The 10,560-nt window shown below is 63.5% G+C and overlaps 2 protein-coding genes across 3 annotated transcripts; both read left to right on the top strand.

Annotated features, from left to right (window-relative positions):
- Window positions 1–1,264: 1,264 nt before the first annotated feature.
- PPP1R27 (protein phosphatase 1 regulatory subunit 27) lies at window positions 1,265–2,608 on the top strand. The gene is made up of 3 exons (XM_019735484.2): window positions 1,265–1,599; window positions 1,685–1,835; window positions 2,143–2,608. Exons 1-3 carry the CDS (start codon window positions 1,410–1,412, stop codon window positions 2,264–2,266), a joined length of 465 nt encoding a protein of 154 aa, XP_019591043.1. The 5' UTR covers window positions 1,265–1,409; the 3' UTR covers window positions 2,267–2,608.
- A 150-nt stretch (window positions 2,609–2,758) lies between these two features.
- On the top strand, window positions 2,759–10,262 carry MCRIP1 (MAPK regulated corepressor interacting protein 1). 2 transcript variants are annotated; one of them, XM_074319558.1, is made up of 5 exons: window positions 2,759–2,829; window positions 8,208–8,263; window positions 8,362–8,480; window positions 9,105–9,206; window positions 9,392–10,262. In XM_074319558.1, the coding sequence occupies exons 2-5, from the start codon at window positions 8,256–8,258 to the stop codon at window positions 9,454–9,456; spliced, it is 294 nt and encodes a 97-aa protein (XP_074175659.1). In that variant the 5' UTR covers window positions 2,759–2,829; window positions 8,208–8,255; the 3' UTR covers window positions 9,457–10,262. The 2 variants fall into 2 exon arrangements, with proteins under 2 accessions (XP_074175659.1, XP_019591276.1); XM_019735717.2 differs by lacking the exon at window positions 2,759–2,829 and adding an exon at window positions 3,431–3,515.
- Window positions 10,263–10,560: the final 298 nt, after the last annotated feature.

Here is a 10,560-nt window from a genome sequence, read left to right as displayed (position 1 = left end):
AGATCATACTGGGGTAGGGTGGCCCCAATCCATTGACTGTTGTCCTTATGAAAAGGGGGATTTGGACATAGACCCACACTTAGGAAGCAGGCCTGTGAATATGAAGGCAGACATGGGCTGAACTATCTGCAAGCAGAGAGCACCAATGGCAGCCAACCAGAGAGGGGCTTGGGAGAGACCCTCCCTCAGAAGGAACCGACCCTGCCGACACCTGGAACTCTGGCCTCCAGAACCCGGAGAGAATGAAGTTCTGTTGTTTCAGGGCCCCAGTCTGACTGACACCTTGTTACGGCAGCCCTAGCAAACCAACACAACCAACTTCAGGTGCAGTGGGGCTGCCTTGCCCCCACAGGTGCGCTCCTGGCCCAGCTCAGCTCCTGTGTATGTCCCGTGCTTACATCTTGTCCCCTGGTTCCTCTGCCGCACCCAGGCCTTGGCTGCTGCAGTGAATGCAGGTGGCAGTGGCCCGGCGTGCTGGCATGTCTTCTTAAATTCCACTGGCTGCGCTCCCACAGGTAAGTCTGTACTGGGCCAGGTACAGAAGGCACATGCCACCCGCGACGTGATGGCCTGTTCTTGGAGCGCAGACTAATGCCACTTGAAGTGTAAGCACATGTCCATTAAGTGGCAGGAGCCTGGAACCAGGAGAAATGTGTGGGGGCAGGAACAAGTTTGGGATGGAGGGGAACAGACCATTGTGAGTTCCTGATAGGCAGAGCGGGATGGCCTGTGTAGCTGAGGCATTCAAATTCCAACCTGGGAGGTTCCCAGGCAGGAGGGCAGTGCCATCAAGGCCCACGAGCATGATGCAAGCCATAATGGAAGGCGAGAAGTGACAGGGAGGAAGATGGGTAGGCCTGGGCCTTGCTCAGCTCTGTCAGGACCCTGTGCCTCCTGAGATGTGAACGGCCCTAGCTTTCGGGGAGGTAGAGGCAGCCATCCTCATGGCACACCATGCCTTCTCCCAGAGCTCCAGGACTGGGGGAGCCGCTGGGGCCGCTGTGTCCTCAGTACCTGTGTGCTTTCCATATAGGTAGGCCCTGCCCTTCTAGTGCCCTCTGCAAGGCACCTTCTAGGTCCAGTGGCAGGGCTGGTTGCGAGAGCCAGGAAGGATCTGACCCTTTTGGCCGGGCACAGCGACAGGTGTACTGAAAGACGAGCCAGCAAACATGATCTGGACACGGGGCGGAGGGCGGTTCGGTTTCAGCCCCTCGCGGTGCGAGCATGACCACGCAGCTTTATATAGCTCTGCGGACCTATATAAGTGGGAGGTGCCCTTGCCAGAGGGAGCTGTGCTGGAAGCCCGTCCTCAGCTCGGGGAGCCTGCACACGTGTCTGATCAGGGCTGGGCACCTTCCTCTCTTGAGCAGTGGGGTTCCCACCGGGCGGCCCACATCACAGCCCTTGGGATGCCCAGCAGAACTGTCCCCTATTCCCGCTTCAGCCCACGGCAGCGGCGCCGTCGTCTGCTGGCTGAGCGCAGCGTGCACTTCCCCAACGATGTCCTGTTCCTGGACCACATCCGTCAGGGCGACCTAGTGCAGGTGGGTCGTTTCATCCGGGCTCGCAAAGTGGCCCTGGATACCATCCACCCCTCAGGTGAGTGACTGCAGGGCCAGCCCAGGGTCTGTGGGGTGGTAGGGGAAGGGCTCCTCCTTGACCCCTCCTGCCCTGCCCCGTCCAGGCCTGGCGGCCCTGCATGAAGCCGTGCTCTCTGGAAACCTGGAGTGCGTGAAGCTGCTGGTCAAGTATGGGGCTGACATCCACCAGCGCGATGAGACAGGCTGGACGCCCCTGCACATCGCCTGCAGCGACGGGTATCCCGACATAGCCAGGTGAGGGTGAAGCCAGCAGCCTTATCCCAACCCCTCCGGCCTCAAGTGGCCTCCAGGATGCAGCTGGCCCTGGTGGTGTAGCTCAGAACCCTAAGGGCTCCTGGAATCTCCTTGCTGTCCTGTTGCCCTCTCTAGAGCAAACTGGAAAGTCACCATAGTTTCTGAAAGGTCAGGTTTCTTCCCCCTCACCCTACTGAAAAAAGGAAAAACAGGTGGACCTCAGGGCTCCAGCCCACGGCTCTGGGGTGGGGGGAGCATCCTCCAGGCCATCTCTCCACTGCAACCAGGGCTGCCCTTTGCACCCCAGGTACCTCATCTCCCTGGGGGCAGACAGAGACGCAGCCAACGACGATGGCGACCTGCCCTCTGACCTGATTGACCCAGACTTCAAGGACCTGGTGGAGCTCTTCAAAGGGACCAGGATGGACTGAGCCCAGCCCTGCCCTCCCAGGACTCTCATCCTCCCTGAGAAAGTCCAGCGCCTACCTCCCCCAAGTGCCAGGACGTGCCCGCTGGCGGGGCCAGAGCCGGCCAGGCTGGCCAAGACCCCGCCCCTGGGCACGACCCCCGCCCCACACCTCTGGCCTGGCTTTTTCTCCAGGTGAATTTTTTATTGTGACACTTTTTACTTTTTCAATAAACGTGATGCCCAAGCCCGTGGTGGTGGCCTGATTAGTGGGGACCAGCCCATCCCAGTCCCCCGGCTCCGGCCGCTTCCGGTGGCCAGCGGGCCGCGCCGTCCACGCGGGGCTGGGGGCCGGGGTGGCAGCGCTGGAGCAAGGCGCCGGAGTCCCGCGGCAGCCGCCTCTGCGGCCTCGGACCGCAGGGACCCCGACCCTCCACCCGCGACCCCGCCGGCCCGGCCCCGACGCGCAGCGCGCCGACCGTCACGTGACCCGGCGGCTCCCGCGCCTGCGCGGCGTTGCGTCATTTCCGGCCGGGCCCCAGCTGGCGGAGGCGGAGGCGGAGGCGGCGGCGGCGGCTGAGCGGCGAGGTGAGTCGGCCGCGGGGGCGGAGCGGGAGCGACAGGGACCCGCCCTGGCGCGGCGGCCGCGAGGGGAGGGCCCCGGGCGGGGTCGCGGACGCCCCGGCCCGCGCCTGCTGGGGGCGCCGGCCGCGCGGCGGTGCGGAGGAGGGGCGCGGGAAGCGACCGCCGGGGCCCGGCCTCCCGGGCTCGGAAGCTGCCGCTGCCGAGGTCGACAGGTGTCCTGCTGTCCCCACTTACACGGGACTGTCCCTGAGGCTGCGCCCGGGTCCTTGCAGTGCAGCCGGCCGGGTCCCTCCGCAGCGTTCCCCCCCCGGTCACCCCGCCTCTCCCGGACGCCCGGCCCTCCGGTGCTCGGAGCCGGCGGGAAGGGGTCCGGCGAGGCCTGCGCTGCGCTCGGCGGGGAGGGGCTCGCAGGGCCTGACCCCGCCGTGCGGGCTGCCCAGGCGTGCGGCGGAGACGGTGCCACCGCGGGAGGGAGCTCAGGGCTGGACGGCGTGGGATCCACAGGTTCATACTTAAAATGACCCGAGCAGCCCGGGTCGTAAAAAGCTTCAGGTCGTAGGCACGTGCAAACGTCGTGTCCCCCGTCCTGTCCCCGGGGAGACTTGCAAGAGAAGGTCTTTCAGCTGGACCCCCAAGGATGAGCGCCATAGTTTCGGACAGAGGACAGCTTGAACGGAACCCCGAGAGAGGTCTGTGAGGAGCAGGAGCCCACCTCTGGGTGGACAGTGCTGAGAGAGGGGTGGGCATGGGAGGAGGCGACGGGCTCCGATTCCTCAAGGACTGGGCTTGATTTGGGGTGAGTTGAAGGGATGCCGGGATTTCCAGGTGACGTGGCAGGCGGAGGGGTGTGCACGCGCTCAGGTCTGCTGCTGGGAAGGGGAGCTGCTGTGGTCACCAGGAAGGTGGGTGAGGTGGTGCAGTGCTCAGGCTTTGCCTGAGGGTCTTCCGGGACTGCCAGCCCTGCGTGGCATCTAGTTCAGCAGTATCCTGCTGGCACTGCTTGGATTTTCTAGATGCCTCAGTGGCTGGAACTAGGCTGTTCCCGGCCCACACAGACTGTGACAGGAAAGTGGAATCGAAGAAAATTTGAGTCGCAGAAATTCCAAAAGAACACAGAACAACCAGCAATTGTGTCGTGGATTCTAACTCTGGAATAGCCATTGTCACTTTACTGGGCAACACAGTATCTTCTCCTGTCCTGTGTGTGGGGGGGAAGTATGAGACTGGGGGGCCAGAGGCTGGGCTTCGGCTCCCCAGGCCTTGCCTCTCCTCCGGAGATCTTGAGCCCTTGGTTCCCGTGAAAGAACAAGGTACTGCGTGGCCCCATCAGGAAGGGCCCCTCCATGTGCTGGCACTGATGTCAGGGCATCCAGGAACCTGCTGGGGGCAGCGGCAGGCAAGGGCAGAGGTGGGCTCTGGGGCACTCAGGCCAGCTGAGCTGTCTGGGCGCGGCCCTGGAGGCCCAGAGGTTGGGGTCCAGACCCCACTGTGCTGGGTGGCAGGCTGCTTCAACTGCCGAGCCTCTGAGATGGGGTCAGACACCTTCCTGGCCCCATGTGGGATGGGAGCTGAATCTGTAAAGCGCCCAGTGCAGTGGAGCCTGCAAGTAGCCTTGGGCAGCGGTTTGCCGTGGCTGGAGACGCTGCAGCCTTTCCACAGCGCCCTGTACTGGCCTGGGCCCCGCCTCCTTCTGAGGGGCCTGGCTCCCTTTGGTTTGCCCAGAACTGTCCTGGGTCACGCTTCGTAACCAACAGCTTCCCTTTCACTGTCACAAGTGCCATTGGACGGTGTGCTCTGTCTGTGATCGCCCTGTCTGTTGTCACGTATAAGGAGCCATGGAGATTTCATTTGAGGCAGTGGCTTCCGGTGGCTGTGGATGGGTCCCTGTTGAGCGGGAGGACTTAGCACCTTTGGCGGCTGCTGTGGCTCAGATGAGGACACCAGGGCCCAGAAAGGGAAGGGACTTGCCTGGGGGCAGCACAGTGGTTCTGGAGCCTGCTGTGTGCCCAGCATGCCACCCACCAGGTGCTGTGAGTTAGGCCGCTGTGGACAACAGTCAAGGCCTGCAGAGCACAGCAGGGGCAGTATGTGGTTCTCTGTGGTGATGGCAGCAGGCAGAGGTGGCTCTGTGGCAAAGACTGTGTTTGGGGGATCTGGGGGCCCAGCAGCTGATGATACTTGATGAAATAGATTGGGGCCAGACTGAGGGCTTGATGGAAATAGAGGGCTGGGTGGTGTCTGGGTGGGGAGTGACTTGGGGAGGGGGTGTTGGGAAGAGCACGCTGGCACCGGCATGCCCAGGGGTGAGGGAAGACCATGCTGGAGGCTGTCCCCACATGAGTGGTGGTCCCCACACCAGTGGTGGCTGGGAATGGGCAGAAGTAATGAAGAGCACGTGGGCAGGCTCTGGCAGGGAGGCCGCTGGGCTTGCCGATGGTGGGGCCTGTGGGCTGAGGGGAGACTGTCCTATCATCAGATCTGAGATGCCAGTGATCGGAGCACCTCGTGTCCCGTGCATTAATGGCAAAATGCCGTCAAGCTTGGACATGCTAGCGGTCGCAGATGCAGTCCAACTGCAAAGCCATTAGCGCCTGGAACAAGTCTCTTAGAGTTGACGGCACACAGTACGCGTGGTGAGGTTGTGAGCGCAAGCGCTGCAGATGTGAGGTGCCCGATAACCGTTGTGAGAGAGAGAGGGAAAACAGACCAGCCGAGGCAGATGGTTTGAGAAGTGACGTGCCCTCGCCCGCTCTTGTCTCGTGTGGCCCAGGCGCGTGAAGGCCCGGTACCTTCTCTGATGCCAGGCGTCCGAGCTGCCCTCTCCCTGGGCCACACCCTCTCCCACCCCCACCTTGACCTGAGCTGCTGAGCAGCAGGTCTCTGTCCTGACAGCCTTCAGTCTCTGACCTCAGCGGAGCCCTCAGTGGCCTGGTGGGTCTTCTCAGGTGCCCCCGCGCTTCCGTAGGCCTGTGCCGTTCTCCCCAGCCCCTTGTCACCTGGCCCCTCCATATCTTCCTCTTCAGTGGCCCTGCTCAGCGCCCTCCCCTGGCGGAAGCTGCTCAGGTGTCTGTCTGCCCAGCCAAACACTCTGCTGTCAGCGGGTGCCGAGCGCCACGCTGTGGAGGGCCAGTCTGGGGACTGTCCCACTTTCTCCCCTTGCTCCACTGACACTGTCCTTGCTGAGGTGGGTGGAGATTTTGTCACACTTGTTCAGTGGTCACCTTACTTGACTCCAGCTGCGCCCCTAGATGGACCGGAATGGCTGTCATAGGGTGTGCATGTTTATTTGGTATTTAATGGAAATTTCCTTTGGGGGCCCAGCTCCTTGGAGGAGCCCCAGGAGGTACGGAGGGCAAGCGAGCAGCAGGCCCCTGGCCTCTCGGGAAGCTGCAGGTGCATCCAGGAGACACCTCAGTGACCCTGAGCCCTGCCAGTAGCAGGGTCTCGGCAGGACTGAGCCAGCGAAAGGTCTTAGTGAGAAGGACCTGGGGAGGGAGGCTGAGCTGGAGGGGAAGTGGGGAGACTCAGGTGCCCCACGTCTCGGAAGGCTAGTTGGTAGGACACAGGCCGTTCACGTCAGGCCCGGTGGGGTTTGACCCCCCTACCTGTGAGGAGGCAGACGAAGGCTCCTTTTGAAAATGTCATTTACTTGTCCCGAGGATATGAGAACCTGCTGAGTGTCTGGCGCCTGGCAGAGGTCTTCCCAGTGCACTCTGACCAGACACATGTGAACTGAACGAAGTAGGACGTGCGTGCGTGTGTGCGTGCAGGAGGGTGCTTGGTGACAAGTACCCTGGGTCTGGAAACTGGTGGGACCTCAACAAGCTCCTGGTCTGGTCAGGAAGCCCAGCCAGTGGGGGTGGCATGGGGTGGGTCCCCACCCTAGAGACCAAAGGCTCCAGGGACCTGGGGTTCAGCTCAAGGGCCCAGCCCCCTGCAGGCTAGCTGCTCTGGTCCAGCCCAGCCAGGCCTCGGGACTGCAGAGGTGAGGGGAGCAGGCAGGCGCCCAGAGAACCCGTGTGGCCTGTGCAGGCAGGACGACGAGGGCCCTGAGGGGGCAGGCACCTGGGTGAGGCCTGAGAGGCCGAGCAGGGACCCCAGGTGGAAGGCGCAGGGCCCGTGAAGGCTGCACTGGGAAGAAAGGCCCCAGGGGTGGGCGCGGCTGGGGAGGCAGGTGCCCTGAAGAAGTGGTTGCCAGGTGGAAGAGGCTAGACCACAGGAGGGCCGAGGGCAGGCAGGAGGGGGTCGGGCTTCCTGACACCCCATCCTGTTGTGTGATTGGAGCTTCCCGACCTCGGCCCACTGCCCACAGCCCTGTGCGGCGAGAGTGTTCCCAGGGCGCCCTCAGGTGCTCTGGCCACGGGCAGGAGAACCATGGGCTAGAGATCCCCGTGTCCACGAAAGAAGTCACTTTGTGAGGGCCCAGACTCCACAGGCCTCCAGGAGGCTGATTGTTTTCTTTGTTGTTGTTCTTGCTTCAGCCTGTGGGCTTCTGTTTATCTGTACAGGTGTTTAAATACCAAGTCATTTATGTGACCGCTGAGCAAACCTGAGAACCCACGCCCATCCTCGCCCTCTGGGAGGGGCTGCTACTCTTGCTCTGGGCAGTCTGGGGCCCCTGGGCTCCAGGGCTGGTGGGGGAGGCTCTTGTGCTCCAGGCCCCTCCCAGGGTGCCCTCCCCCCACTCCCAGCACCTGGGATTGCCCTGCTTTGGGGCAAGGCCAGGCCTGGGACTGAACCTGTGCAGCTGGTTCCCTTACCCTGTGGTGTGTGTCCTCAGCCAGAGAGCAGAGAGGGGGCACTGTCCGGCTGGTGAGTTTAGAGGTGAGCCCACCCAGTGCTGTAAAATCCCCTGGGCAAAGAGGGTACAAACAGGCAGTACCCCAGGGTCTCAGTCACTGGGTCAGGCCCACCAGCTTCCTCTGGGCTCACACCCTTCCCCAGCCCTCCGGCCCTGCTGGCTGACAGACGGCATTGGCTCACTACCCAGCCTCCGGACCCAGAAGTGGGCCAGTTCCATTCCCCTGCTGGGTTCCTCACCACTAGGAAGCATGTTCCCATTTTACAGACAGGAAACTGAGGCTCAGTGGAAACAACAGGCCAGGGCCTGCAGGCCGTGAGGGCAGTTAGGGTTTACCAGGAGGACTGCAGCCCTTTTTCGCAGATCCAAACCGCGACTCATCTCGTACCCCCTGACTGGGGAAGGGGCTGCAGCTGTGCTTGTCATGGGCCCGTCCGTGGCTCCCAGCAGCTGAGCCTCTGGCCAGCCACAGCAGTTTGTCCTCAGCTTATGGGGAAGAGGCAGATGCCCCACGCCCCTCCCCTCTCTGCAGCCCCTCTGGAGAGGTGACACTGTCCTCCTTTGGGGCTTTCCCTTTCAGAGGCCGAGGGGATCTGGCAGCGGAGCACGAGGACCAGACGCCCCAGCGATGACCAGGTGGGTCTTAGGTGGTGGAGTGTCCTCTGCCCCTGGGTCGAGGGGTGTGGAGTCCCCCCTCTGCCCCCAGCCTCTCCTCACATGCTGCCTCCCCACAGTTCCCCGGTCTCCAGGGTCGTCTACAACGGCAAGAGGAACAGTAGCCCCCGCTCCCCACCCAACAGCAGCGAGATCTTCACCCCGGCCCATGAGGAGAATGTGCGCTTCATTTACGAAGGTTCGCTGGGCGCCCCCCGCAGCCCCCCTCCTGCCTGTCCAGGGTGGGAGCTGCGCCTCACTCTCCCCAGCCCTCAGGGCCCAGGCGCTGGGGTGACACAGGGACCCTGTCTGGTGAAGACAGGTTCTGGTAACAGGGTGGTCCACACTGTGCTATTTCTACTGGGCAGCACCCCAGAAGGGGCAGCATTTGGAGCTGGTTGGGTTTCTTGGAGGGAGGGGGATTGCCATGGAAGACAGATGGTGCACTCCGGGGGGAACCCAGGAGTGTCCCAGAAGTGGGTGGCTGTGTGCTGGGAGGTGGGGGATGGAGGAGGCAGGAAAGGCAGGGGCCACTGGGAGGAGGAGCTGCGTACCCCAGTGGGTACATGTGCCTCTGGCCACAGCCCTGGTCAGTACCGGTGGGGGCGTGGTCCGCAGGGCTCCCCGAGGGCGTTAGGGAGTTGGGCTATGCTGGGGACAACTTCAGGTCGAGAGCTGGCTGGTCTGGGGATCAAGTGCTGTGAAGTGGGAGATGGATGGGGCTGGGGAGGGTCTGAGGACATTGAGAGGAGGGGGAAAGGATGCTCTCCTGGCTGGGGCTCCGCGCGGTGGGCGGGCTCTGACCGGCCCCTCCTTCCTGCAGCCTGGCAGGGCGTGGAGCGGGACTTGCGGAGCCAGGTGGCGGGCAGCGAGCGGGGCCTGGTGGAGGAGTACGTGGAGAAGGTCCCTAACCCCAGCCTGAAGAGTGAGTGGGAGGGGTGCGTGGGGGGTGGCGGGGCTGGGGGCGGGAAGGGCCCCTGACTTCCTGTTTCCTGCTGGGGAGACAGCCCAGCAGGGTGGGCGGGTCCCAGGGCTGACAGAGGGCGGGGCGAGATGGGGGCGGGAAGCTGCCTGTTGGGTGCCCACCGCTGACTGTTCTGGCCCCCACAGCCTTCAAGCCCATCGACCTGAGTGACCTGAAGCGCCGGAACACGCAGGACGCCAAGAAGTCCTAAAGCTGGGCCCCTCCCCTGGCCTCGGGGAGATCCGTGCGGCCTGATGTTGGCCTCCTCTCCTGGGGTTGGGGCGGGGCAGGGGGCCATGCTTCCAGTGGGCCGCAAACCCCAGGACCAGGAGGCGTGATTGATGGCCAGGGCCTGCCCCTCCTCCCCGAGTCCCCTCCTTTCATCTGGCCAGTCTCTAGCTGCGCCTGTCGCTGAGAGGGTCTGGGCCCTATCATTCCCGGGGCTCTCTGGGGCCTATCTGTGTCTCTGGAGCTTCCCCCCCCCCTCCCCGCCCCGCCTGCCCTGCCCAGGGGCTTGACCCTGACTCTGCTCCCCTCCATCACCTCTACTGCCCCACCCCGGCCACCTCAGGATCAGGATGGAGGCCAGGGGCCTTTCTTGTCTCCTAGTGCTGTGTTTGTCCCCGGGGTGGCCAGGAGGCAGGACGAGGGCAGCTCCACCCACAGGCAGCGCGGTTCTGCCATTACTGCTGCTTTGGACACACTAGGGAGGGAATAGTCCCCACCACTGTCCAGCCTGGCCCCTCCCTCCCTGCGTCAGCTTCCGGATGGCACGAGCTCTCTGGGCCTGGGACACCACACGCCCCTCTCAGGATCCTGGGCGACCAGGCCTGGCCCCTGGTGTCTGCGGCCCTGTGGCCACAGCAGCCCCGTTGGGCTGGGCTTAGAGGTTGCCTGGTGGGTCCTGGCTCTGTTCAGTGTGCTGGGACGTCAGCAGGGCCCCCTTTTCTTCCTGTGCTCTCCACAAGGGTCTGCGGTGAGCCTGAGGACCAGTGAATAAAGGCGGGCGGCACTGCATCAGCCTCTTGGTGGTCTGTCGGCTCTGCACCCCTCCCGGCAGCTCGTACAGGGCTGGAACCCGAGGAGTCCAAGGTCACGCACAAGGCCCCTGAGCCCAGAAATTCCAGGGGGTGCTTGGCCTCTGGGGGCGGTAGGAGGTGGAGGTGGGGCCTCCTGGAGCAGAGAGGCTGGGGTGGTTCGTGTGGGCTCCTGGGGGGGGCCGTCCCTCTGAGCCCTGGATCCACCCAGAGAGACCTGAGTGCACTTGACCTTCAAACCTGGACAACCCTGGCCGGGCAGACCCAGACAAGCCAAA

The sequence above is a fragment of the Rhinolophus sinicus genome, linkage group LG15 (genome assembly GCF_036562045.2).
Source record: "Rhinolophus sinicus isolate RSC01 linkage group LG15, ASM3656204v1, whole genome shotgun sequence".
Taxonomy (NCBI): Eukaryota; Metazoa; Chordata; class Mammalia; order Chiroptera; family Rhinolophidae; genus Rhinolophus; species Rhinolophus sinicus.
The sequence above is the reverse complement of the archived record's forward strand: the minus strand, read 5'-3'. Positions and strand labels throughout refer to the sequence as shown.